The sequence below is a fragment of the Nycticebus coucang genome, chromosome 8 (genome assembly GCF_027406575.1).
Source record: "Nycticebus coucang isolate mNycCou1 chromosome 8, mNycCou1.pri, whole genome shotgun sequence".
NCBI lineage: Eukaryota > Metazoa > Chordata > Mammalia > Primates > Lorisidae > Nycticebus > Nycticebus coucang.
Window position 1 is genome coordinate 76972533 of NC_069787.1, and position 23202 is coordinate 76995734.

The following is a 23202-nucleotide window of genomic DNA, read 5'->3' on the forward strand; positions in this document are numbered from 1 at the left end:
CCAAAAAATAGCTGGGCGTTGTGGCAGGTGCCTGTAGTCCCAGCTACTCGGGAGGCTGAGGCAAGAGAATCGCTTAAGCTCAGGAGCTGGAGGTTGCTGTGAGCTGTGTGATGCCATGGCACTCTACCGAGGGTGATAAAGTGAGACTCTTGTCTCTACAAAAAAAAAAAAAAGTAAAAAAAAAGAAAGTGCTTAATAAAGAGATAAAAAGGATGGGAGAATGTTTGAGGCCTGGAGTTCTAGGCCAACTTGGGCAAATGGCGAGACCTCATCTCTACAAATAATGTTTAAAAAAATTAGTCACGGTAGGCTTGGCTCCTGTAGCTCATTGTCTAAGGGCTGGAGGATTTGAATCCAGCCTGGGCCTGCCAAACAGCAGTGACAATTACAACCAAAAAATAGCTGGGCGTTGTGGCGGGCACCTGTAGTCCCAGCTTCTTAGGAGGCTGAGGCAAGAGAATCACCTAAGCCCGAGAGTTTGAGGTTGCTGTGAGCTGTGATGCCATAGCACTATACCCAGGGTGACACAGACTCTGTCTCAAAAAAAAAAAAAAAGCCATGGCCAGGTGCAATGGCTCACACCTGTAATTCTAGCACTCTGGGAGGCTTGGGCAGGTGAATCACTTGAGCTCAGGAGACCAGCCTGACCAAGAGTGAGACCTCATCTCTTAAAAAAAAAAAAAAAATTGCCAGCCATTGTTATAGGTGCCTATAGTCCCAGCTACTCAGGAGGCTGAGGCAAGAGGATCAGTTGAGCCCAGGAGTTCAAAGGTTGCTATGACAAATGATACCATGGTTCTCTGGTGCTAAGAGTGGCAGAATGAGACTCTGTCTCAAAAAAAAAATAAAGCAAAATAAAAATTAGCCAGGCACAGTGGCATGTATGTGTGGTCCTAGCCACCCACGCAGCAGAATGAAGAGGAAGACACTTGAGCCCAGGAGTTAGAGGTTGCAGTGAACTGTGATCATACCACTATACTCCAGTCTAGGTTACAGGGTGAAACCCTGTATCAAAAACAAAAAAAAAAGCAGAGAGAGAATCCCAGGAAATGGTCAAACTGAAACAAGCCTGAGATTTGATAACTCAAGATCCATGTGGACAGACTGTTGAGGCAGGCTAGCTGATGAGATGAGACCTGAGCAGACCCTTTAAAAGGTGGGGTTAGATACTGACTTGTGATTAGGCCAGACTTTGAGGCCTAGGAGGCAGAACTACAGGGAAGCAGTGGCTTAGGGGAGTGAAAATATTGGATGGATATGGTTTTAAGTGAGGCCAAATTATGGAGACCTTTGAAACTATAAAAGTTTAGCTTTGTTTGTTTTTTCCTCACCTGGAAAATATCATTAAGATTTTGAGACTCACACCTTCTGGGGGCAAGACATGATTGCAAGAGGGACTTTACCTACAAATGCAATCAGTGTAACCTGGCTTATTGTACCCTCAATGAATCCCCAACAATAAAAAGTTAAAAAAAAAGATTTTGAGGCTCAGTGCCTGCAGTTCAAGCGGCTAAGGCCACACATACCAGAGCTGGCGAGTTCGAATCCAGCCTGGGCCTGCCAAACAGCAATAACAACTACAACCAAAAAATGGCTGGGCATTGTGGTGGGTGCCTGTAGTCTCAGCTACTTGGGAGGCTGAGGCAAGAGAATTGCTTAAGCCTAGGAGTTTGAGGTTGCCATGAGATGTGATGCCACTGCATTCTACTCAGGGTGACAGCTTGAGGCTCAGTCTCAAAAAATATATATATATATAAATACAAATATAAAATAAAATATATAAAAATACAATATACAAAAAAAATTATCAGGGACCAGGTACAGTTGCTCACAGCTGTAATCCTACACTCTGGGAAGCTGAAGTGGGTGAATTGCTTGAGCTCACCAGTTCGAGACCAGCCTGAGCAAGAAGTGAGACTCCCGTCTCTAAAAAACAGAAACAGCTGAGGCAAGAGGATCCCTTGAGCACAAGAGTTGGAGGTGGCTATGAGCTATAACCACAGCATTCTACCCAGGATGACAGCTTGGGACTCTGTCTCCAAAAATATATATATGTGTGTGTGTGTATATATATATATTTTTATTTCTTTTTGAGCAGGGATATATCTAAGGCTGCTTTAATTTAGAAAAATCAGTGAGGTGATCATGGAGAAGATGGCTGGAAGTAAGACTGGAAGAAGCAGGAGAATATGCATCTGTTGTAGCATCAGTGGAAATAAAACAGAATGGTGTGAAAAGCAGGAAACCTTTAGAATAGAAGTGAGGTTGATCCAGCCTAAATCTAGTGGACTGGTGTATTGTTTTGTTTGAGACAGAGTCTCACTTTTTCACCCTGGGTAGATTGTCATGCCATCATAGCTCACAGCAACCTCAAATTCTCAGGCTCAGTCAGTCTTGTCTCAGCTTCTCCAGTAGCAAGGACTACAAGTGCCTGCCACATTGCCCGGCTATATTTAGAGACTGGTCTTAGTCTTGCTCAGGCTGGTCTCAAACCTTTGAGCTTAAGCAATCTACCCTCCTCGGCCTCCTAGAGTGCTTGGATTACAGGCGTGAGCCACCATGCCCATGCTTCATATAGACTCCTATAGCAGCAAAGACTAGAGCAGTCATATTCTCATGGGCACTCATTCTAGGATCTCTCTCTTAGTTTAAAAATGATTTATTACCTGTTTGTGTTAATATTATTTTCTAATGAAATAGAACAGCATGAATTTGCCGCTTTTAACTCATTTCGTGTTTTGTTTTGTTTTGGAGACAGAGTCTCACTATGTCACCCTGATATGTATACTTTGTTCTACTTAACCTATATAAAAATTATGATTTTTTTTTGCAGTTTTTGGCCAAGGCTGGGTTTGAACCTGCCACCTCCGGCATATGGGGCCGGCACCCTACTCCTTTAAGTCACAGGCACCACCTTATGATATGTATTTTAAGATATTTTAGAGAGATAAAATTTAAGTGACCCTTAATTGATCATTTTACCTAAATAATCTTAGATTTCAATTAAAGAACCTGAAATATAAGAGATTTATACCCAATGTATTATAACCAATTTTATACCCAATACATTGGGTATTTTTGTGATGACCTACTTTTCAATTTGGAAATCTGTTTTTTTATTTTAGGTTTTTGGGCCATTTATATGCTGCAGAAGCACTCATCTCTCTCGACAGAATATCCGATGCTATTACTCACTTGAACCCGGAGAATGTCACTGATGTCTCCTTAGGGATTTCTTCAAATGAGCAGGACCAAGGTTAATGAGGACACATTTGATCAGAACTAGTCACCATTTTCACTTCCTTCCAGTTGTAATTCAGGATGTGTGGAAATTTAAGGGCATGGTTGTAAAGAAAAGGAAGTTTTAGGTCAGCTTTCTGCATTTTTGGCTGTAGTTAACTTTATAGTAATTATTTACTAAGTAGACCTCAGAATTGGTTATCACATGGTCTAAATTCTCACTATTAAAAGGTTGATAGGCTGGCAGACATTTATGTTGATTCTAATACTATATTTTTTTCTTTGCAGTGCTTAACATTTCCAAGGGAAAGTAAAAATATTGCATTCAAAAGTTAGTTTTAAATCATGGCTACATTTTTGAGGAAGTGTAATTAATGTGGCATTCACTTTATTTGAGATTAGCTTTCCGATTAAGGTGGTGGTGGGTGGTTGCAATCTGATGTCTTTTAATAGAAACTCCACTATGTGAAAAGTGAATATTGTGACAGGTTGCCTTGTATTTATTATATTTCCATTTTATAAGGAAAGTTAAGTTTTTAGAAAATAGCCTTTGTTGTCCTGCCCCTCAAATTCATTTTTATGTTTTTTGTAGGATCAGACAAAGGTGAAAATGAAGCAATGGAATCCTGTAAGTTAGAAGTTTTGTAAATACTTAAGTAGTCTGGCCTGCATCCCAAAATTTTAGACTCTAAATCTTGTGTCCTTCATTTGTCTGACAAATGTTGCTATGCTTTGTTCTGAGTGGCTCCTCGAAGGCGGTAGTTTGGGCTTCTCCCTTGCCCTTGGCACAGCCTCTTCACCGGGATCTATATTCTTTTTTCCCCAGCTGGGAAGCGAGCCCCTCAGTGCTACCCTAGTTCTGTCAACTCTGCCAGGACCGTGATGCTGTTCAACCTTGGCAGTGCTTACTGCCTCCGAAGCGAGTATGACAAAGCCCGAAAGTGTCTCCACCAGGTGAGTCTACAGTCAGAGGTGCCAAACCCCCACAGCCAGAAAAGAGTTTGAGGTTATTTTTGTTATTTTGTTTGAGGCATCTAGTCAGTTTGTTAAACAGTTGAAAAATTACTTTTCTGGGTTTAAAAAGCTTTTCTGCAAGGGTAGCAACTGATCAGCATTTCAAATGGACCTAATACTTAGTGAAGAATTTTGGGGATTTTTTTGTTGTTGTTTTTTTAGAGACAGTCTCACTCTGTTGCCCTGGATAGAATGCCATGACATCATAGCTTACAGCAACCATGAACTCTTAGGCTCAAGGTATCTTTTTGCCTCAGTTTTTTCATTTTTAGTAGAGACGGGGTCGTCTTCTTACTCAGGCTGGTCTCAAATTCATGAGCTTAAGCAATCCTGCCTCAGCCTCCCAGAGTGCTAGGATTACAGGCATGAGCCGCTGTGCCCAGCCCTTTTTCTGTTTGTTTGGTTTTTGAGACAGTCTCACTTTGTTGCCCTCCATACAGTGCCATGGCATCATAACTCACAGCAACTTCAAACTCTTGAGCTCAAGCAATACTCTTAACCTCCTGAGTAGCCAGGACTACAGGCGTAGGCTACCATGCCCGGCTAGTTTTTAGAGACGGAGTCTCACTCTTACTTAAGGTGGTCTTCCAACTCCTGAGCTCAGGCAGTCTACCCACCTCGACCTCCCAGAGTGCTAGGATTAAAGGTATGAGCCTCTGAGCCCAGCCCTTGGAGTTTATCTTAATGATTTTTGTTTTTTTTTTTTTGTTTTTTTTTTGTAGAGACAGAGTCTCACTGTACCGCCCTCGGGTAGAGTGCCGTGGCGTCACACAGCTCACAGCAACCTCTAACTCTTGGGCTTACGCGATTCTCTTGCCTCAGCCTCCCGAGCAGCTGGGACTACAGGCGCCCGCCACAGTGCCCGGCTATTTTTCTGTTGCAGTTTGGCCGGGGCTGGGTTTGAACCCGCCACCCTCGGTATATGGGGCCGGCGTCCTGCTCACGGAGCCACAGACGCCGCCCTATCTTAATGATTTTTGTCCCCCCAAATCGCACCAAAGTAAAGCAAAGCTCTGTTTGACACAAGCATGTTCTGCAAGCATTAGCAGTTCTGCCCTCACTACACATTCCTTGAACATTAGTGCAACCCAAGAATAGGATGGTTTCCTAATGATTTTAATAATTAAAATTCCAAAAGATTGACCAGGTGCAGTGGCTCATGCCTATAATCCTCTGGGAGGCAGAGGCGGGTGGATCCCCTGAGCTCAGGAGTTCGAGACCAACCTTAGCAAAAAGTAAGACCCCCCATCTCTATGACAAATAGTAAAAACTACCCAAGTGTTAACTCGGCGCCTGTAGCTTAATAGTTAGGGCGCCAACCACATACACCTGGGCTGGACGGTTGGAACCCGGCCTGGGCCTGCTAAGCAACAATGACAACAACAAAAAAATAGCCAGGCGTTGTGGCTGGTGCCTGTAATCCCAGCTGCTTGGGAGGCTGAGGCAAGAGAATCGCTTATGCCCAAGAGTTTGAGGTTGCTGTGAGCTGTGACGCCACAGCACTCTACCAAGGGCAACATAATAAGACTCTGTCTCGGTGCCCGTAGCACAGTGGTTATGGCATCAGCCAACATACACCAAAGTTAGTGGGTTCAAACCCAGCCTGGGCCAGCCTGGGCCAGCTTCAGGGTTCAAACCAACAATGACAACTGCAACAAAAAATAACCAAAGCGTTGTGGTGAGCGCTTGTAGTCCCCGCTGCTTGGGAGGCTGAGGCTAGAGAATCGCTTAAGCCCAAGAGTCTGAGGTTGCTGTGAGCTGTGATGCCATGGCACTCTACCAAGGGCGATACAGTGAGACACTGTCTCAAAAAAAATAAAAAAAATTTTTTTTTTAAAGTACCCAAGTGTTGTGTCTGACACCTGTAATTTCAGCTACTCAGGAAGCTAAGTCAAGAGCATCTCTTTAGCCCAAGAGTTTGAGGTTGCTAGGAGCTATGACACCATGACACTCTACTGAGGGCACAGAGAGAGACTCTATCTCCAAAAAAAAAAAAATTGCAAAGATTGAAAGCCATCTAAGAGACCACTTAAATAAATAATTGTTCATTCATATAGTTATACACAGTGCAGCTGTAAACTATATGTATCAAAGTGAACATATGTCTAAGTGAAGAGAGCAAGGTGTAAAGCCATTTCTTAATCCCACAACCTTGGGAGGCTGATGCAGGAGGATCACTTGAGCCCAGAAGTTGGAGGCAGTAGTGAACTGTGATCACACCTCTGCACTTCAGCCTGGGTGACAAACTGAGACCATGTCTCTAAAAAATAAAAATAGAAAGTTTTGGTATAGGGTGGCACCCATAGCTCAGTAGGTAGGGCACCGGCCATATACACCCGAGCTGGTGGGTTTGAACCGGGCCTGGGCCTGCTAAACAACAATGACAACTGCATCAACAACAACAACAAAAAATAGCCAGGTGTTGTGGTGGGCACCCGTAGTCCCAGCTATTTGGGATGCTGAGCTAAGAGAATCACTGAAGCCCAAGAGTTTGAGGTTGCTGTGAGCTGTGATGCCCCAGCACTCTACCAAGAGCAACATAGTGAGACTCTGTCTCAAAAAAAAAAATAGTTTTTATATACTCCTGTATATGCATAAAAGATCTCTGAAAGGACACCCCAAAAACTGCTAACATTAGTTGTTAGGGTGACAGGGTGAAATCATGTGGCTGGAACATTTGACTGGGAGACATTTTGCTGTATACTCTTAGGCTTTTTAATTTTGGGCGGTGCCTATGGCTCAAAGGAGTAGGGCACAGCCCCATATACTGGAGGTGGTAGGTTCAGGCCCAGTCCCAGCCAAAAACTGCAAAAAAAAGAAAAAAGGTAAACATTTAATTTTGACTTATGTAAATCTATAATCAAAAAGTTAATTATGGCTAGACACGGTAGCTCACACATGTAATCTTGGCACTCTGGGAGGTCAAGACAGGAGGATCACTCAGGAGGTAGAGACCAGCCTGAGCAAGAGCAAAACCCCATCTCTATCAAAAACAGAAAGAATTAGCCAGATACAGTGATGCACACCTATAATCCCAGCTACTCCGAAGGCTAAGGCAGGAGGATCACTTGAGCCCACAATTGCTGTGAAGTATGATGATACCACCACACTCCAGCTAGGCAACAGAGCAAGACCCTGTCTCAAAAAAAAATTATAAATACACCTTTCAGAAAGACTTACATATCTTTCAGAAATTCAGGGTTCAGAAGGCCAGTATCGGAGAAACTCCATGCACACTAAAGAAAGCTACTGCAATATACATACAACTAAAAATAAACCTCTGAATTCTACTGCTCAAGGAAGATTCCGATTGGACGTCTTTAGGTTATCCATCCCTGGATCACTTGTGGGCCTGGAACCATACGTATAGTAGGGAGCTAGTACTGCCATTGGCAGCCCAGAGGGATTTCACAGAATTAGAAAGGGATAATTCTTCAAAAGGACATTGACTCAGCGGACCTCTGTTGAGTACTTCTCTGCTGAGCCATGGCAGTAAGACTGTAAATAAGTGGACAGGCTATAATCCTATTTCCATAAACCCTACGCCTTCCTAAAAGGATGATTACAAAGTCACAAAGTATGCAGAATTTTAAAACTTCTAATACAGAAAGTTTGTGTCAGTTCATCAGCACACATGAGAACTCACATCCCACATGCTTGGCAGAGTAAAATAGAAATTACAGGGCGGCGCCTGTGGCTCAGTCAGTAAGGCGCCGGCCCCGTGTACCGAGGGTGGCGGGTTCAAACCCGGCCCCGGCCAAACTGCAACCAAAAAATAGCCGGGTGTTGTGGCGGGCGCCTGTAGTCCCAGCTACTCGGGAGGCTGAGGCAAGAGAATCGCTTAAGCCCAGGAGTTGGAGGTTGCTGTGAGCTGTGTGAGGCCACGGCTCTCTACCGAGGGCCATAAAGTGAGACTCTGTCTCTACAAAAAAAAAAGAAATTACACCTATTCTCTGGAAATAAGATTGCTTCCAAAAACTTCCTGTCTACGTAGGCAATCTTGTTGTACTTAGAAAAGATGATTGATGGCTTACCATGTGGAAATTAGCTACAAGTAATACTTAATTTAATGTCATCTGGTCAGCATTTCTGATCCAAAATCAGAAAAATTAAGATATACACTATCCGGAGTAACGTGTTTGATACTAACTAGGAATTGAGTGCATGAGTAAAACTGGTGAAGAGCTAAAATGTTTCACTGTTCTCAGTGAAAGGCCACCGAATTCAACAGCCCCTCTCACAGGCCCCTAGACCACAATCACTGCAGCAAACAGGGCTTTTGATCTAATGTTACAGTGTACAGTCCAGCTCAGGTTCTCGTACAGCAGGTGGCCATGGCTGCTGCCATGCTGGGAGAGACAGATGGGGTCAGGCCTGGTTCGGGGTCTGAAGAGGTTTTGTTTTGGTCCCTTGGTTTTTAGGTTAATCCAATGGCTGGACCTTTGTTAATTGGGAGGCCCACCCTGCCTGGGAAGGCAGAACAATGATGTGAAGAGTTAGAAAGGGCTCTGAGTTTCCAAGGTTGCCTGCCCACCTCATAGCCATTCTGAACAGCCTATAAGCAAATGCCATTAAGTCTCATAAAGTTGTTGCCTTGAAATCTTACATTTTAGAGAAAGCTGCAGACTGTGGTCAATGCAAAGAACAATAAGTGACCTGTGTTTGCTATCCAGGAAAATAAAATGATGTAAAGGTGATCTTACCTATATGGCTTGCTTATAAAGCTAGGCCTAAAGGTATAAATTCTAATTTTTTAAAATGAGTTGTCATACTTTAGTGATGTAAGGAGAAAAATAAGTCTCCTCTGTGTGAGACTCTCCAGTAGTCTGGGATTTCTCCTTGTGCTGCTTGCAACCTAATTCAAGTTTCTGGTCCTACAGACATCTTCCATATCCAAGCTTCAGCCTTCCATCTCATTTCTCCCCATTTCTGCCTATCAAATATCTACCCTGCAAACACAAAGTGAGGCCTCCCTTACCCCAAAGCTCTTTATTTGAAAGAAACTTTGATTTATCTTACTTTAATTAAAAAAAAAAAAGAGTGGTGCCTGTGGCTCAGTGGGTAGGGCACCGGCCCCATATACCGAGGGTGGCGGGTTCAAACCCAGCCCCAGCCAAACAACAACAACAAAAATTTGCCTCGTGCCTGTGGCTCAAGTGGCTAAGACACCAGCCACATACACCTGAGCTGGCGGGTTCAAATCCAGCCTGGGCCCGCCAAACAACAATGACAGCTGCAACCAAAAAAAAATAGCCGAGCATTGTGGCGGGCACCTGTAGTCCCAGCTACTTGGGAGGCTGAGGCAAGAGAATTGCTTAAGCCCAGGAGTTGGAGGTTGCTGTGAGCGGTGATGCTACAGCACTCTACCCAGGGCGACAGCTTGAGACTCTGTCTCAAAAAAAAAAAAAAAAAGAAAAGAAAAACTGTGGCTCATGCCTGTAATCCTAACACTCTAGGAGGCCGAGGAAGGTGGATAGGTTGAGCTGACGGGTTAGAGACCAGCCTGAGCAAAAGCGAGACCCTGTATCTAATAAAAATAGAAAAAAACTGAGGCAAGAGGATCATTTGAGCCCAAGAGTTGGAGGTCGTTGTGAGTTATGAGCCATGGCACACTACCCAGGGCAACAGCTTGAGACTCTGTCTCAAAAAGAAAAGAAACTTCTTTGTTTTTCTCCATATTCACAGCACATTTACTGGCCTCCTTCCCAGCATTTAGGTAATGCCAGAGTATGTGGCAATTTAGGTAAAGTGGTTTGGCTCTTAGTTATTTGCATGCTTATTTATCATCAGGGGAAGTCCCTGTCTTATCTCCTCACCCACCTCTGGTCAGTGAGTATTTGTAGAAGTACATTTTCTGATTAGATTAAGGGGAAAGTAAAACAATGTGGAAGTAATAAGCAGCTGAAACTAGAAGGGGAAGTACTAGTTGATAGTAAGATGAGGAAAAGGCTGCACCCAAAGAGGCCCACACCGAGGAAGTAAACCTATCATTTCAGCACCTTTCACCACAGCAAGCCAGGCTTCCTTTCCTCAGGACTGGATCAGAGAGAAACTTACTGGCTGGTGCTATGGTTCTTACTCAGATTTAAGGGCAACATTTTGCCTAAACTAATAAATGGTTTTATTTGACTAAACTGTATTATGTTTTAGTCCTTCAGAATAGGGACATCAGGCCGGGCCTAGTGACTCATGCTTATAATCCTAGGACTCTGGGAGGCTAAGGCAGGAGGCTCTCTTTGAGACCATTCTGAGCAGGAGCAAGACCCTGGCTCTACTAAAAATGGAAAAATTATCTGGATGTTGTGGCAGGTACCTGTAGTCCCAGCTACTCTGGAAGCGGAGGCAGGAAGGATGGCTCTAACCCAGGAGTTTGAGGTTGCTATGAAGGAGGCTGAAGCCACAGGGACTCTACCCTGGGGCAACAGAGTGAGACTCAGTCTCAAAAATAAAATAGGGACATCAGACCTGCGAAGTGGTACAATTTTTCTGTATTACCATTTAAGTTTAATTCTTATTCCTGACATTGGCAACTTTCAGCCTACAATACTGAGATATACAGCTTGGTGTCTGTGGCATAGCCAGGCGTTTTGGGTGCCTGTAGTCCCAGCTACCTGGGAGGCGGAGGCAGGAGAATCCCTTGAGCCCAGGAGTTGGAGGTTGCTGTGAGCTGTGATGCTACAGCACTCTACCCAGGGCAACAACTTGAGGCTCTGTCTCAAAAAAAAAGAAAAAGAAATACTTAGATATTACTTAGAACAACAATTGAGCATGCAAATATTGATGTTAATGCAACTGTATCTGTGTGAAGAGCTGGACAGATGACTAACATGGAGAATTAGGGGTGTCTGATCACCCAAGCACGTAAAAACCAAGAAGGAAGAAAATCTTTTCCCTATTAAGAACTTTTCTTATTTTTTGAAACAGTGTCTTACTTTGTCCCCATGGGTAGAGAGTGCTGTGGCATCATCATAGCTCACAGTAACCTAAAACTCCTGAGCTCAAGCGATCCTCTTGCCTCAGGCTCCCAAGCAGCTGGAACTATAGGCACCCAGCCCAACGCCCAGCTAGTTTTTCTATGTCTAGTACAGAGTCTCACTCTTGCTCAGCTCAGGCTAGTCCTGAACTCCTAAGCTCAAGCAGTCCACCACCTGAGTCTCCCAAAGTGTTAGGATTACGGCTCAGTGCCCATAGTCCAGTGGTTAGGGCGCCGGCCACATATACCAGGACTGGCAGGTTAGAACCTGGCACAGGCCTGCTAAACAACAATGATACCTGCTACCAAAAACAGCCGAGCATTGTGGTTGGCGCTTGTAGTCCCAGCTACTTGGGAGGCTGAGGCAAGAGAATCACTTAATCCCAAGAGTTTGAGGTTGCTGTGAGCTGTGAAAAAAGTGTTATGATTATAGGCATGAGGTCTTCCTATTAAGAACTTGTTATGGGGTGGCGCCTGTGGCTCAGTCGGTAAGGCGCCGGCCCCATATACCGAGGGTGGCGGGTTCAAACCCGGCCCCCGCCAAACTGCAACCAAAAAATAGCCGGGCGTTGTGGCGGGCACCTGTAGTCCCAGCTGCTCGGGAGGCTGAAGCAAGAGAATTACTTAAGCCCAGGAGTTGGAGGTTGCTGTGAGCTGTGTGAGGCCACGGCACTCTACTGAGGGCCATAAAGTGAGACTCTGTCTCTACAAAAAAAAAAAAAAGAACTTGTTATGGATTAGGCTAGGGAAAATGTTGAGTCAGTTAACTGTAAACTACATGTCACAGCCAGGGGCAATTATGTGTACTTGTAGTCCAGGTACTTGGGAGCCTGAAGGAGGATTGCTTAAGCTCAGAAGTTTAAGGCTGGCCTGAGCAACTTAGGGTAACCCTACCTAAAAACAAACAAATTATGTCTAGCTTAACTGGTAGGATTTAAGACAAAGGCAGCTGAGGGACATCTTAGCAGAACAGTAGGTGAGCCCTGGAAGTCATGTGGGAATCAGCTTGGATAAGTTTACTGCCTTGCCCTTGGTTGGCAGATGTACTTGGAATTATATCTTAAGCTGCTGGCTTTTCATGGCTGTCTTTCTGTTTTGAGCAAAGGCGGCTTCAATGATCCATCCTAAAGAGGTACCCCCTGAAGCCATCTTGCTTGCAGTCTACCTTGAGCTGCAGAACGGTGAGTAATTGTTTCTAGTTAGATTTCTATCCCTCAAAGAACCCAAGATTTTTGATTCTCTGTTCTCTCTTAAAAGTCAAAACTTTGCTTTCCACGAATTTACCCATCAAATTATTTTATACCAAAATGTAGTTAGAGAGTTTTTGGTAGCCTACCAATACCTCTTTGTAAATTAAGCATATTTCCTCTTATCTGTGAAAATGTAGAATCATACCTTCTAACAATTATAATCAATCCTTACTAATCTTTTTCTTAGCCAGCTAAATGACTCTAATTGAGAACATGAGTCAGAATTCCTATTACTTTGAGTCATATACCATAGTATTTTGAACACAGATGTTATTAATGACTTTTACAATAAGCTAGTTCTGGCGGTGCCTGTGGCTCAGTGAGTAGGGCGCCGGCCCCATATGCCAAGGGTGGCGGGTTCAAACCCAGCCCCAGCCAAACTGCAACCAAAAAATAGCCGGGCGTTGTGGCGGGCGCCTGTAGTCCCAGCTGCTCGGGAGGCTGAGGCAAGAGAATCACGTAAGCCGAAGAGTTAGAGGTTGCTGTGAGCCGTGTGACACCCCAGCACTCTACCCAAGGGCGGTACAGTGAGACTCTGTCTCTACAAAAAAAAAACAAACAAACAAACAATAAACTAGTTCTTGCCAAGAATTATGTATTTAAATATAAATCCAGGTCTTGGCCTCTAGAGCATATATGATCTCCAGTATGTAGCTTAAAAGGCTTATGAGCTTTTTTTTTTTTTTTGGTGGTTTTTGACCGGGGCTGGGTTTGAACCCGCCACCTCTGGCACATGGGACCGGCGCCCTACTCCTTGAGCCACAGGCGCCGCCCACTTATGAGCTTTTTAATATGAGATGGCATGAAGTAGAAAAAGAGATGTAAATGAGATAAATTAGAAGGGACAGAAATATTAAATGAGTTTTCAGTCACATCTGGATACAGTGGCACATACCTGCAGTCCCAGTTACTTAGGAGGCTGAGGTGGGAGGTCACTTGAACCCAGGAGTTTAAGGCTGTAGTATGCTATCACGGTGCCTGTGAATGGCCACTGGCCTCTAGCCTGGGCAGCAGAGGAAGACCCCATCTCTTTCACAGAAAGAGGGAAATCTAAGTTATACCTCCTTGTTGATCATGGGAACCCTTACAAGGCTCCTCTTTTTTTCTAGCTAAAGAAATGGTTTTCAGTGCCTGGCTTCCTTAAAGACATGATATGCGTTAGTGAATGGTCTTAGATCTCTTCTTTACAGCCCACTTGTAACAAGCTCTCGACCTGGGCTGTACCTTAGAATCAATCACTGAGAAGCTTTTAAAAATCCCATTGCCAGCCGGGCATTGTGGCGCGCGCCTGTAGGCCCAGCTGCTCGGGAGGCTGAGGCAAGAGAATCGCGTAAGCCCAAGAGTTAGAGGTTGCTGTGAGCCGTGTGACGCCATGGCACTCTACCCGAGGGCAATACAGTGAGACTCTGTCTCTACAAAAAAAAAAAATAATAAAAAATAAAAATCCCATTGCCCTGGCCACACCCTACATCACTTAAATCAGAATTTTGGAGAATGGGCTGGAGGCATTATGTGATTACAGTATATAGCAGCAGTTCTCAACCTGTGGGTCGTGACCCACAGGAACTGTACTAAAGAGCCACAGCATTAGGAAGGTTGAGAAGCACTGGTATATAATAGATAGCCAAGGCTGTGGACCACAGCTCTTCTAGATCATGTTTTACCTCCCTTGCAGAATTCTGATGGCTTGCTTTGTGTGTGGTGGTGGTGTGTGCTTTGTTGTTAATGAGAAGTGTTTTTATAGGTAATACCCAGCTGGCCTTACAGATCATCAAGAGGAATCAGCTGCTCCCTGCAGTGAAAACACATACAGATGTGAGAAAGAAGCCAGTATTTCAGCCCGTCCACCCAATCCAGCCCATCCAAATGCCAGCTTTTACCACTGTACAGAGAAAGTGATATTACACTTTTGGAAAACTGTTACCTGAGACCCAGGGCAGTATTTACTGCCTTTTTAATTGTATCATAGCCAAATGAATAAAAAACAGACAGTGAAGGTTGTTATTTTTGAAGACACAATGTCAAGACAATTCTACCCAACATTTTTGCCAGAAGCTTACTTAAAATTAAGGATTCACAAACTCATTTTCAGCTGTTTTAATTTTTTGCCTATTAATTTTGAGCCATTCTGTGATGTATGTCATAGGCAATTAAAACACGATCTTATCAGAAGTCTATACAGTCTTTTATTACAACAGTATTTTAGCACATGAGATTTATTAAGTTTTTTTTTTTACTAGAGATACCTTAATCTCTTTGTTCATATGTAGATTCACTTAATATACCCCTCCCCACACACAATTATTTTTAGTTTTTCTTTTTTTGTTTTTGGCTGGGGCTGGGTTTGAACCTGCCACCTCCAGCATATGGGACTGGCACCCTACTCCGCTGAGCCACAGGCGCCACCCTATTTTTAGTTTTTGAATATGGTCTTTTTTTTTTTTTTTTTGTAAGAGACAGTCTCATTATGTTACCTTCAATAGAGTGCCTTGGAGTCACAGCTCACAGCAACCTCAAACTTTTGGGCTTCAGTGATTCTCTTGTGTCAGCCTCCCAAGTAGCTGGGAGTACTGCCCACCACAACGTCGGCTATTTTTTGGTTGCTATGCACTGAGCTATGGTTGCCAAGCCTGAATATGGTCGTTTTATTCATTTTGGTTGCTTTTTTTTTTGAGACAGATCCTCAAGCTGTCCCCCTGGGTAGAGTGCTGTGGCATCACAGCTCACAGCAACCTCCAACTCCTAGGCTCAAGCGATTCTCCTGCCTCCACCTCCCAAATAGCTGGGACTACAGGTGCCTGCCACAACACCCAGCTATTTTTTGGTTACAGCTGTCATTGTTTTTTTTTTTTTTCTTTTTTTTGCAGTTTCTGGCTGGGGCTGGGTTTGAACCTGCCACCTCTGGCATATGAGGCCAGCACCCTACCCCTTTGAGCCACAGGCACCGCCCCCACAGCCATCATTGTTGTTTGGTGTCCTGGCCTGGATTCAAACCCAACCCGCCAGCTCAGGTATATGTAGTTGGCTCCTTAGCTGCTTGAGCCACAGGTGCCGAGCCCGTTTTGTTTTTTTTTTAATTGTTGGGGATTCACTGAGGGTACAAAGAACCAGGTTAGACCAATTGCAATTGTCAGGCAAAGTCCGTCTTATAATTGTGCTCCACCCCCAAGAGATGTGCCACACGCTGTGATCTGACACCCTACCCCACTCCCTCCTTCCCTCTCTCCACTTTCCCATTCCTCCACCCCCACCCTGTATTAGATCATCGGTTGTCCTCATATCAAAATTGAGTACACTGGGGCAGTACCCATAGCTCAGTCAGCAGGGTTCTGGCCACATACATGGAGGGTGGTGGGTTCGAAACCAGCCCAGGCCAGCTAAAACAGCAATGACAACTACAACAAAAAAATAGCCGGGCATTGTGGCAGGCTCCTGTAGTCCCAGCTACTTGGGAGGCTGAGGCAAGAACATCGCTCAATAAGCCCTGGAGTTTGAGGTTGCTGTGAGCTGTAATGCCACCAGGGCAACAGCTTGAGACTCTGTCTCAAAAAAAAAAAAAAAAAATTGAGTACATTGGATTCTTGCTTCTCCATTCTTGTGATGCTCTACTAAGAAGAATGTGTTCCACCTCCATCCAGGTTAATACAAAAGATGTAAAGTCTCCATCTGTTTTAGTGGCTGAATGATTTTCCATATTATACATATACCACAGCTTGTTAATCCATTCCTGGGTTGGTGGGCATTTGGGTTGTTTCCACATTTTGGCAATTGTAAACTAAACTGTGATAGTCTAGTGCAAATGTCCGTGTGATAAAAGAATTTTTTTTCTTCTGGGTAGATGCCCAGTAATGAGATTGCAGGATCAAATGAGAGGTCTAGTTTGAGTTCTTTGAGGATTCTCCATACTGCCTTCCAAAAATGTGTATTAGTTGGCAGTCCCACCAGCAGGGTAAGAGTGTTTCCTCTCTCTCAGCAGTTGCCAGCATCTGCAGCTTTGAGATTTTGTGATGTAGGCCATTCTTAGTGGGGTTAGGTGATACCTCAGGGTGGTTTTGATTTGCATTTCTCTGATAGTTAGGGACAATGAGCATTTTTTCATATGTTAGCCATTTGTCTTTCTTTAGAGAAGGTTCTATTCATCTCTCTTGCCCATCGAAAGGACTGTTGGCTCTTTTTATGTTGATTAATTTGAGTTCTCTATAGATTCTACTTAGCTTTTGTCTGATTCATAATATGCAAATATCTTTTCCCATTCTGGTGATTATCTATTTGCTTTGGTTGTTGTCTCCTTAGCTGTACAGAAACTATTCAGTTTAATTAAGTCCCATTTAGGCTCAGTGCCCCGCAGCACAGTGGTTATGGCGCCAGCCACATGCACCAAATCTGGCAGGTTTGAACCCAGCCTGGACCAGCTAAACAACAATGACAACTGCAACAACAAAAATAAATAGCTGGGCATTGTATCAGGTGCCTATAGTCCCAGCTACTTGGGAAGCTGAGGCAAGAGAATCGTTTGAGCCCAGGAGTTTGAGGTTGCTGTGAGCTGTGACACAACAGCACTCTACCAAGAGCTACATAGTAAGGCTATGTCTCAAAAAAAAAGAAAAATTAAGTCCCATTTGTTTATTTTTGCTGCTGTTGCAATTGCCACTGAAGTCTTCTTCATAAAGTCTTTCCCCAAGCTGATAACTTCAAATGTTTTCCCCACACTTTCTTTAAGGATTTTTATTGTTTCATGCTTTAGATTTAGATCTTTTATCCATCTTGAATCCATTTTAGTGAGTGGCAAAAGCTGTGGGTTCAGTTTCAGTCTTTTTTTTTTTTTTTTTGAGACACTCGCACTATGTCGCCCTCAGTAGAGTGCTGTAGTACCACAGCTCACAGCAACGTCAAACTCTAGCTCTTAAGCAATTCTCTTGTCTCAGCCTCCTGAGTAGCTGGGACTACAGTTGCCCGCCACTACGCCCAGCTGTTTTTTGGTTGGAGTTGTCACTGTTGTTTAGCAAGCCCAGGCCGGGCTCAAACCCCCGAGCCTGGGTGTATGTGGCTAGCACCCTACTCACTGAGCTACAGGCACCAAGCCCCAGTTGCAGTCTTTTACATGTGGTTATCCAGTTCTCAGCACCATTTACTGAATAGAGATTCTTTTCCCCGAGAGTATGTTCTTGTTTGGTTAATCAAAGATTAGGTGGCTGTGGATGTTAGTTTCATCTGATGGTAGTGTTAAAGGTTAGGAATCATTTGCTTAAAAATTACAAATACAGGGTGGTGTCTGTGGCTCAGTTGGTAGGATGCCAGCCCCGTATGCCAAGGGTGGTGGGTTCAAGCCCAGCCCTGGCCAAACTGCAACAAAAAAATAGTCGGGTGTTATGGCGGGCATCTATAGTCCCAGCTACTCAGGAAGCTGAGGCAAGAGAATCGCCTGGGCCCAGGAGTTGGAGGTTGCTATGAGCTGTGACGCTACTGCACTCTATGGAGGGCGATAAAGTGAGACTCTATCTCTACCAAAAAAAAAAAATTACAAATACAGACAAACAGGGTTCAGTGCATTTGCTTTTTTACCCTCCTATACCCTTAGGCACAAGCACTGGTTCCAGAATCTGTTAGCATGCTGTGTAAAGTTCATTGCTCACCCCTTTGCAAATGCAAACAAGAATTTGGAAGCTTCTTCCCAAAAGACAAGTATGTGTTGTGGAATTCACATTGACAAAATTTCCCAATAGGGTAGATGTATGTTAACTTTTTTTTTTTTTTGTAGAGACAGAGTCTCACCTTATCGCCCTCAGCAGAGTGCCGTGGCCTCATACAGCTCACAGCAACCTCCAAATCCTTGGGCCTAGACGATTCTCTTAACTCAGCCTCCCAAGTAGCTGGGATTACAGGCGCCTGCCACAACGCCCGGCTATTTTTTTGTTGCAGTTTGGCCGGGGCTGGGTTTGAACCCGCCACCCTCGGCATATGGGGCCGGCACCCTACCCGCTGAGCCACAGGCGCCACCCGATGTATGTTAACTTTTAAGTAGCAAAAAAGTAACACAAGACTTACTTCAGAAAACTGGGTGATGGCTTGGGACCCATAGCTCAGTGAGTAGGGCACTGGACACATACACCAAGGCTAGCAGATTCCAGCCCAGCCTGGGCCTGCTAAACAACAACAACTGCAACTGAAAAACAACCGGGCATTGTGGCAGGCGCCTGTAGTCCCAGCTACTTGGGAGCCTGAGACAAGAGAATCGCCTAAGCCTAAGAGTTTGAGGATGCTGTGAGCTGTGACGCTACAGCACTCTACTGAAGGCAACATAGTGAGACTCTTGTCTCAAAAAAAAAAAAGAAAGAAAACTGGGTGATCCCTAGTTAAGATGGCATTTGGTAAATCCATCAAAGCTTACCATTTGGGAGTATACTTTGCATTCTGGTCTCTTTAGTTCCCTAGTTTGGAGACCAAACTCAGAGAAGTGTAACACACTAGCTGAATCTACATGGTTCCTCAGTTTCAGAATTAGAGGAGCAAGTATTAGGATAATCATATGATTTGTCTGCAACTCTATGTGAATTATTCTATTGCTGTCAGGAAAATTCTGAGTTTTCCTGACAGCAACAGAGTAATTCAGATAGGAATCATGCTGGAACTAAGTATTTGTGATTTAAGTAGGCATTCCCACAGACTCAGAGAAGGGAAGAATTTCTTCCTCCTCTTGAACATGGATGGATGTGAGAAGGGGTTTCAGTGTTCTGTTGCCACATTGCTGTTTTGTACATAGAGTAGATTCTTGCTGTTTTATACATAGAGTAGATTCTTTTTTTTTTTATGAATTTCTAGCTCAACTTCACTGAGTCCAGTAACTACACATGATTTCTAGAGTAGATTCTTTCCATGTGGCCTACCTTCTTCCTTGGGCCTCTTGAAGCCCTTCCAGATGAGATAAGAAAGGACCCTTAAGCTACACTGGTATTATTAGATCCAAGTCTGCAGCCTCTGCCTTCCCAAGCCCCAGACAAACAAGAGCAACACTCAAATGCTTCAGGATGGTAGCAGAGTCGTTTAGCCTGGGCAGATTCTGGAGAGTAAGTTCACAGACTTTATAAATTGATAGGAACTCACGTGATCTTGGTAGTACAGAAGTAGTATGGAGTAGGAAAAGGCCTGTAATTATACTTGAAAACAACATATCTGGGCGGCGCCTGTGGCTCAGTCAGTAGGGCGCCGGCCCCATATACCGAGGGTCGCGGGTTCAAGCCCGGCCCCGGCCAAACTGCAACCAAAAAATAGCCAGGCCTTGTGGCGGGCGCCTGTAGTCCCAGCTACTCGGGAGGCTGAGGCAAGAGAATCGCTTGAGCCCAGGAGTTGGAGGTTGCTGTGAGCTGTGTGAGGCCACGGCACTCTACCGAGGGCCATAAAGTGAGACTCTGTCTCTACAAAAAAAAAAAAAAAAAGAAAACAACATACCTGCTTAGTGGTTAGGGCACTGGCCACATACACCGAGGCAGGCGGGTTCAAACCCAGCCTGGGCATGCTAAACAACGACAACTGCAACAAAAAGCCAGACTTGTGGTGGGTGCCTGTAGTCCCAGCTACTTGGGAGGCTGAGGCAAGAGAATCGCTTAAGCCCAAGAGTTGGAGGTTGCTGTGAGCTGTGACATGATGGCACTCTACTAAGGACAACATAGGACTCTGTCTCAAAAAGAAAAAAAATAGGGCGGCACCTGTGGCTCAGTGAGTAGGGCACCGGCCCCATATGCCGAGGGTGGCGGGTTCGGACCCAGCCCCGGTCAAACTGCAACAGAAAAATAGGCAGGCGTTGTGGCGGGCGCCTGTAGTCCCAGCTGCTCTGGAGGCTGAGGCAAGAGAATCGCCTAAGCCCAGGAGTTAGAGGTTGCTGTGAGCCGTGTGACACCACGGCACTCTACCCGAGGGCGGTACAGTGAGACTCTGTCTCTACAAAAAGAAAAAATCTATTTATAAGGGGCGGCGCCTGTGGCTCAAGGAGTAGGGCGCTGGTCCCATATGCCGGAGGTGGTGGGTTCAAACCCAGCCCCGGCCAAAAACCAAAAAAAAAAAAAAAAAAAATTTAAGGAAATCTTAAGAAATAAGAACTTTTGGGCGGCGCCTATGGCTCAGTGAGTAGGACGCCGGCCCCATATACCAAGGGTGGTGGGTTCAAACCCTGCCCTGGTTGAACTGCAACAAAAAACAGCTGCGCCTGTAGTCCCAGCTACTCAGGAGGCTGAGGCAAGAGAATCGCCTAAGCCCAGGAGTTGGAGGTTACTCTGAGCTGTGAGCCACGGCACTCTACCAAGGACGATAAAGTGAGACTCTGTCTCTAATAAAAAAAAAAAAAGAAAAGAAATAAGAACTTTTCTCTGCATGCTGATTTGTTGATGGGAAAGCAGGAATAAGCTAAGAAGGGTAAGGCAGGTCCCACGTTCAGTAAGAATACATTTGGCTGGGTGGCTCCTGTGGCTCAGTGAGTAGGGCACCGGCCCCATATACTGAGGGTGGCGGGTTCAAACCCAGCCTCGGCCAAACTGCAACAAAAAAATAGCCGGGCGTTGTGGCGGGCGCCTGTAGTCCCAGCTGCTCGGGAGGCTGAGGCAAAAGAATCATGTAAGCCCAAGAGCTGGAGGTTGCTGTGAGCCGTGTGACGCCCTGGCACTCTACCGAGGGTGGTACAGTGAGACTCTGTCTCTACGAAAAAAAAAAAAAAGAATACATTTGGCCTGGAAGTAGCAAACAATTGATCTTTGATTCAAAAAAGATTGTTTTTCTCTTCCTTGAGACAGGGCTATATAGGCAGCTGCCGGCCTTTGTATAGTAGTATCCAGTGATGCCATCGGGAGCTAAGCTCTATTTTTCCATGCCACTATCCTTAGCATTTTGAGATTTTGTCCCTGTGGTCACAAAATGTTCCAGTTTCACATCTGCATTGAAGGCAAGAAAAGGGCAAAGGCAGCTAATCTTGATAGGAGACTATGAAGAACAAAGCTTTCTCAGAAACTGCCAGCAGACCTCAGCTTACATCCCTTTGTCAAATCATGTCATGTAGCCGTCCTTAGCTGCAGAGAAGCCTGAGAAAGAAGTCACTAACAGTGTCTGCTTCACATACTAGAATAGTCCTGCACATCCTAAAGGGACACCAGTGAAGTGTTTTCCCAACCAGGATGAACTACATGCAATGCCTTGTTTTCAGATTAATAATGTTCCAGTACCTCAATTTCAGAAACCTTCACTGCCCACTCGCAGCAAAGCTGAGCAAATTAAATGTAACTACCTCTAAGACTGCTCCTACTCCTTCCTGAAGCCAGGAAGGCTTCTTCCCACCTGTTTTTCCTGCCCTCATTGGTTAAAGCCACTTCTGCTAACGAACCATACAAGTAGTATATATAATCCTATCAATACTAAAAGACTTAGTATATTGCTATTATGGAGGTAGCACGGGGGTGCTACCTTGGGAAGTGGGAGGCTCTTTTTATTTTTGAGACAGGGTCTCACTCTAGCTCTCTGACTTGAGTGCTGTGGCATTATAGCTCACAGCAACCTCAAGTTCTTAGGCTCAAGTGATCCCCTTGCCTAAGTTTTTCTATTTTTAGTAGAGACCTCAGCCTCCCAGAGTGTGCTAGGATTATATGCACAAGCCACTACACCCAGCCAGAAGTGGGAGGCTCCTTTAGGTAAATTACCTCTACTTTCCATATGTCCAGTGTCTGGTTCATAGTAGTTGCTCAGTCAGTGCTGGCGTCCTGTATTCCATTCCATTCTTAACCTGGCTAGGCTAGGCCCTCGCCTCATGATAATAAGGTTCTTTCTCCCATTCTTTCCTCTTCAACACAGTCTGTAACTTCCTAAGACACAGCTCTGACTCTTGCCCTTTAGGGATAACTGAAGGTATCCTTCTGCCCTCCCTACTTACCTACTATTAACCCCTTCCTTAGACCCCGTATGTTCCCCAAACTGGATTTTCTACCATCTCTCAAAAGGCATCAACATTTCCCACCTGCAGGGCTTCATTTCAGGCTTCTCTCCTGCCTAGAGTTTTCTCCCTGCCTGCTGGGCACAATGGCTCACACCTGTAATCCTAGCACTCTGGAATCCACCGAGGTTGGTGGATTGCTTGAGCTCAGGAGTTTGAGATCAGCCTGAGCAAAAGCAAGATCCCATGTCTACTAAAAATAGAAAAAACTACCCAGGAGTTGTGGTGTGGGCTTGTAGTCCTAGCTACTCATGGAGGCTGAGGCAAGAAGATTGCTGAAGCCCAAGAGTTTGAGGTTGCTGAGCTATAATGCCATAGCCCTCTACCATGCACTGTACACATACCGGTATGGAATGGAGACTCTGTCTAAAAAACAAAGCAAATCCTTCTACCTCTTCACCTCCCTAACCTCCAGGGAGATTCCTCTGACCATTCAGCTCTCCATTTCACAGAGCTTACTGAGAGCATGCTCTGGGCTGGTAAACTTTCTTGTTGAGCCCCATAGTAACTCCGCAGATTTTCAAGCACGTGTCTTTCGTAACATATTCTTTCTCAACTATTTTCTTTCTCCTGGAATGTGAGTACCTTTGAAGACAGGCTATGCATTATATAGTTTGCGAATTGTTCTAGGTGAACAATAAAGTCTGCTTTCTATTCTGGTAAAGTCTCATAGGGTCTGCTGCTTTCAAGGTTAACATAACCCGAAGGTTCACAGGGCCTCAACATCCTTGACCCTCTGAGCCCTGTGGAGTGGAAGT

At 44.8% G+C, this 23202-nt stretch overlaps 1 protein-coding gene and 1 non-coding gene across 7 annotated transcripts in view; one reads left to right on the forward strand and one right to left on the reverse strand.

Moving 5' to 3' along the window:
- Positions 1 to 14649, forward strand: part of CNOT10 (CCR4-NOT transcription complex subunit 10) — a 100784-nt gene extending 86135 nt beyond the window's left edge. For all 6 annotated transcript variants that reach the window (XM_053599638.1, XM_053599640.1, XM_053599641.1 and 3 more), the window contains 5 exons: positions 3126 to 3256; positions 3833 to 3868; positions 4067 to 4194; positions 12333 to 12408; positions 14222 to 14649. In XM_053599638.1, the coding sequence (XP_053455613.1) occupies positions 3126 to 3256; positions 3833 to 3868; positions 4067 to 4194; positions 12333 to 12408; positions 14222 to 14376 (526 nt within the window). In that variant the 3' untranslated portion in view covers positions 14377 to 14649. The remainder of the gene's footprint in view (positions 1 to 3125; positions 3257 to 3832; positions 3869 to 4066; positions 4195 to 12332; positions 12409 to 14221) is intronic.
- On the reverse strand, positions 5234 to 5358 carry LOC128593062 (U4atac minor spliceosomal RNA). Its single transcript, XR_008382239.1, has one exon. It is a non-coding gene; the product is annotated as a U4atac minor spliceosomal RNA (small nuclear RNA).
- Positions 14650 to 23202: the final 8553 nt, after the last annotated feature.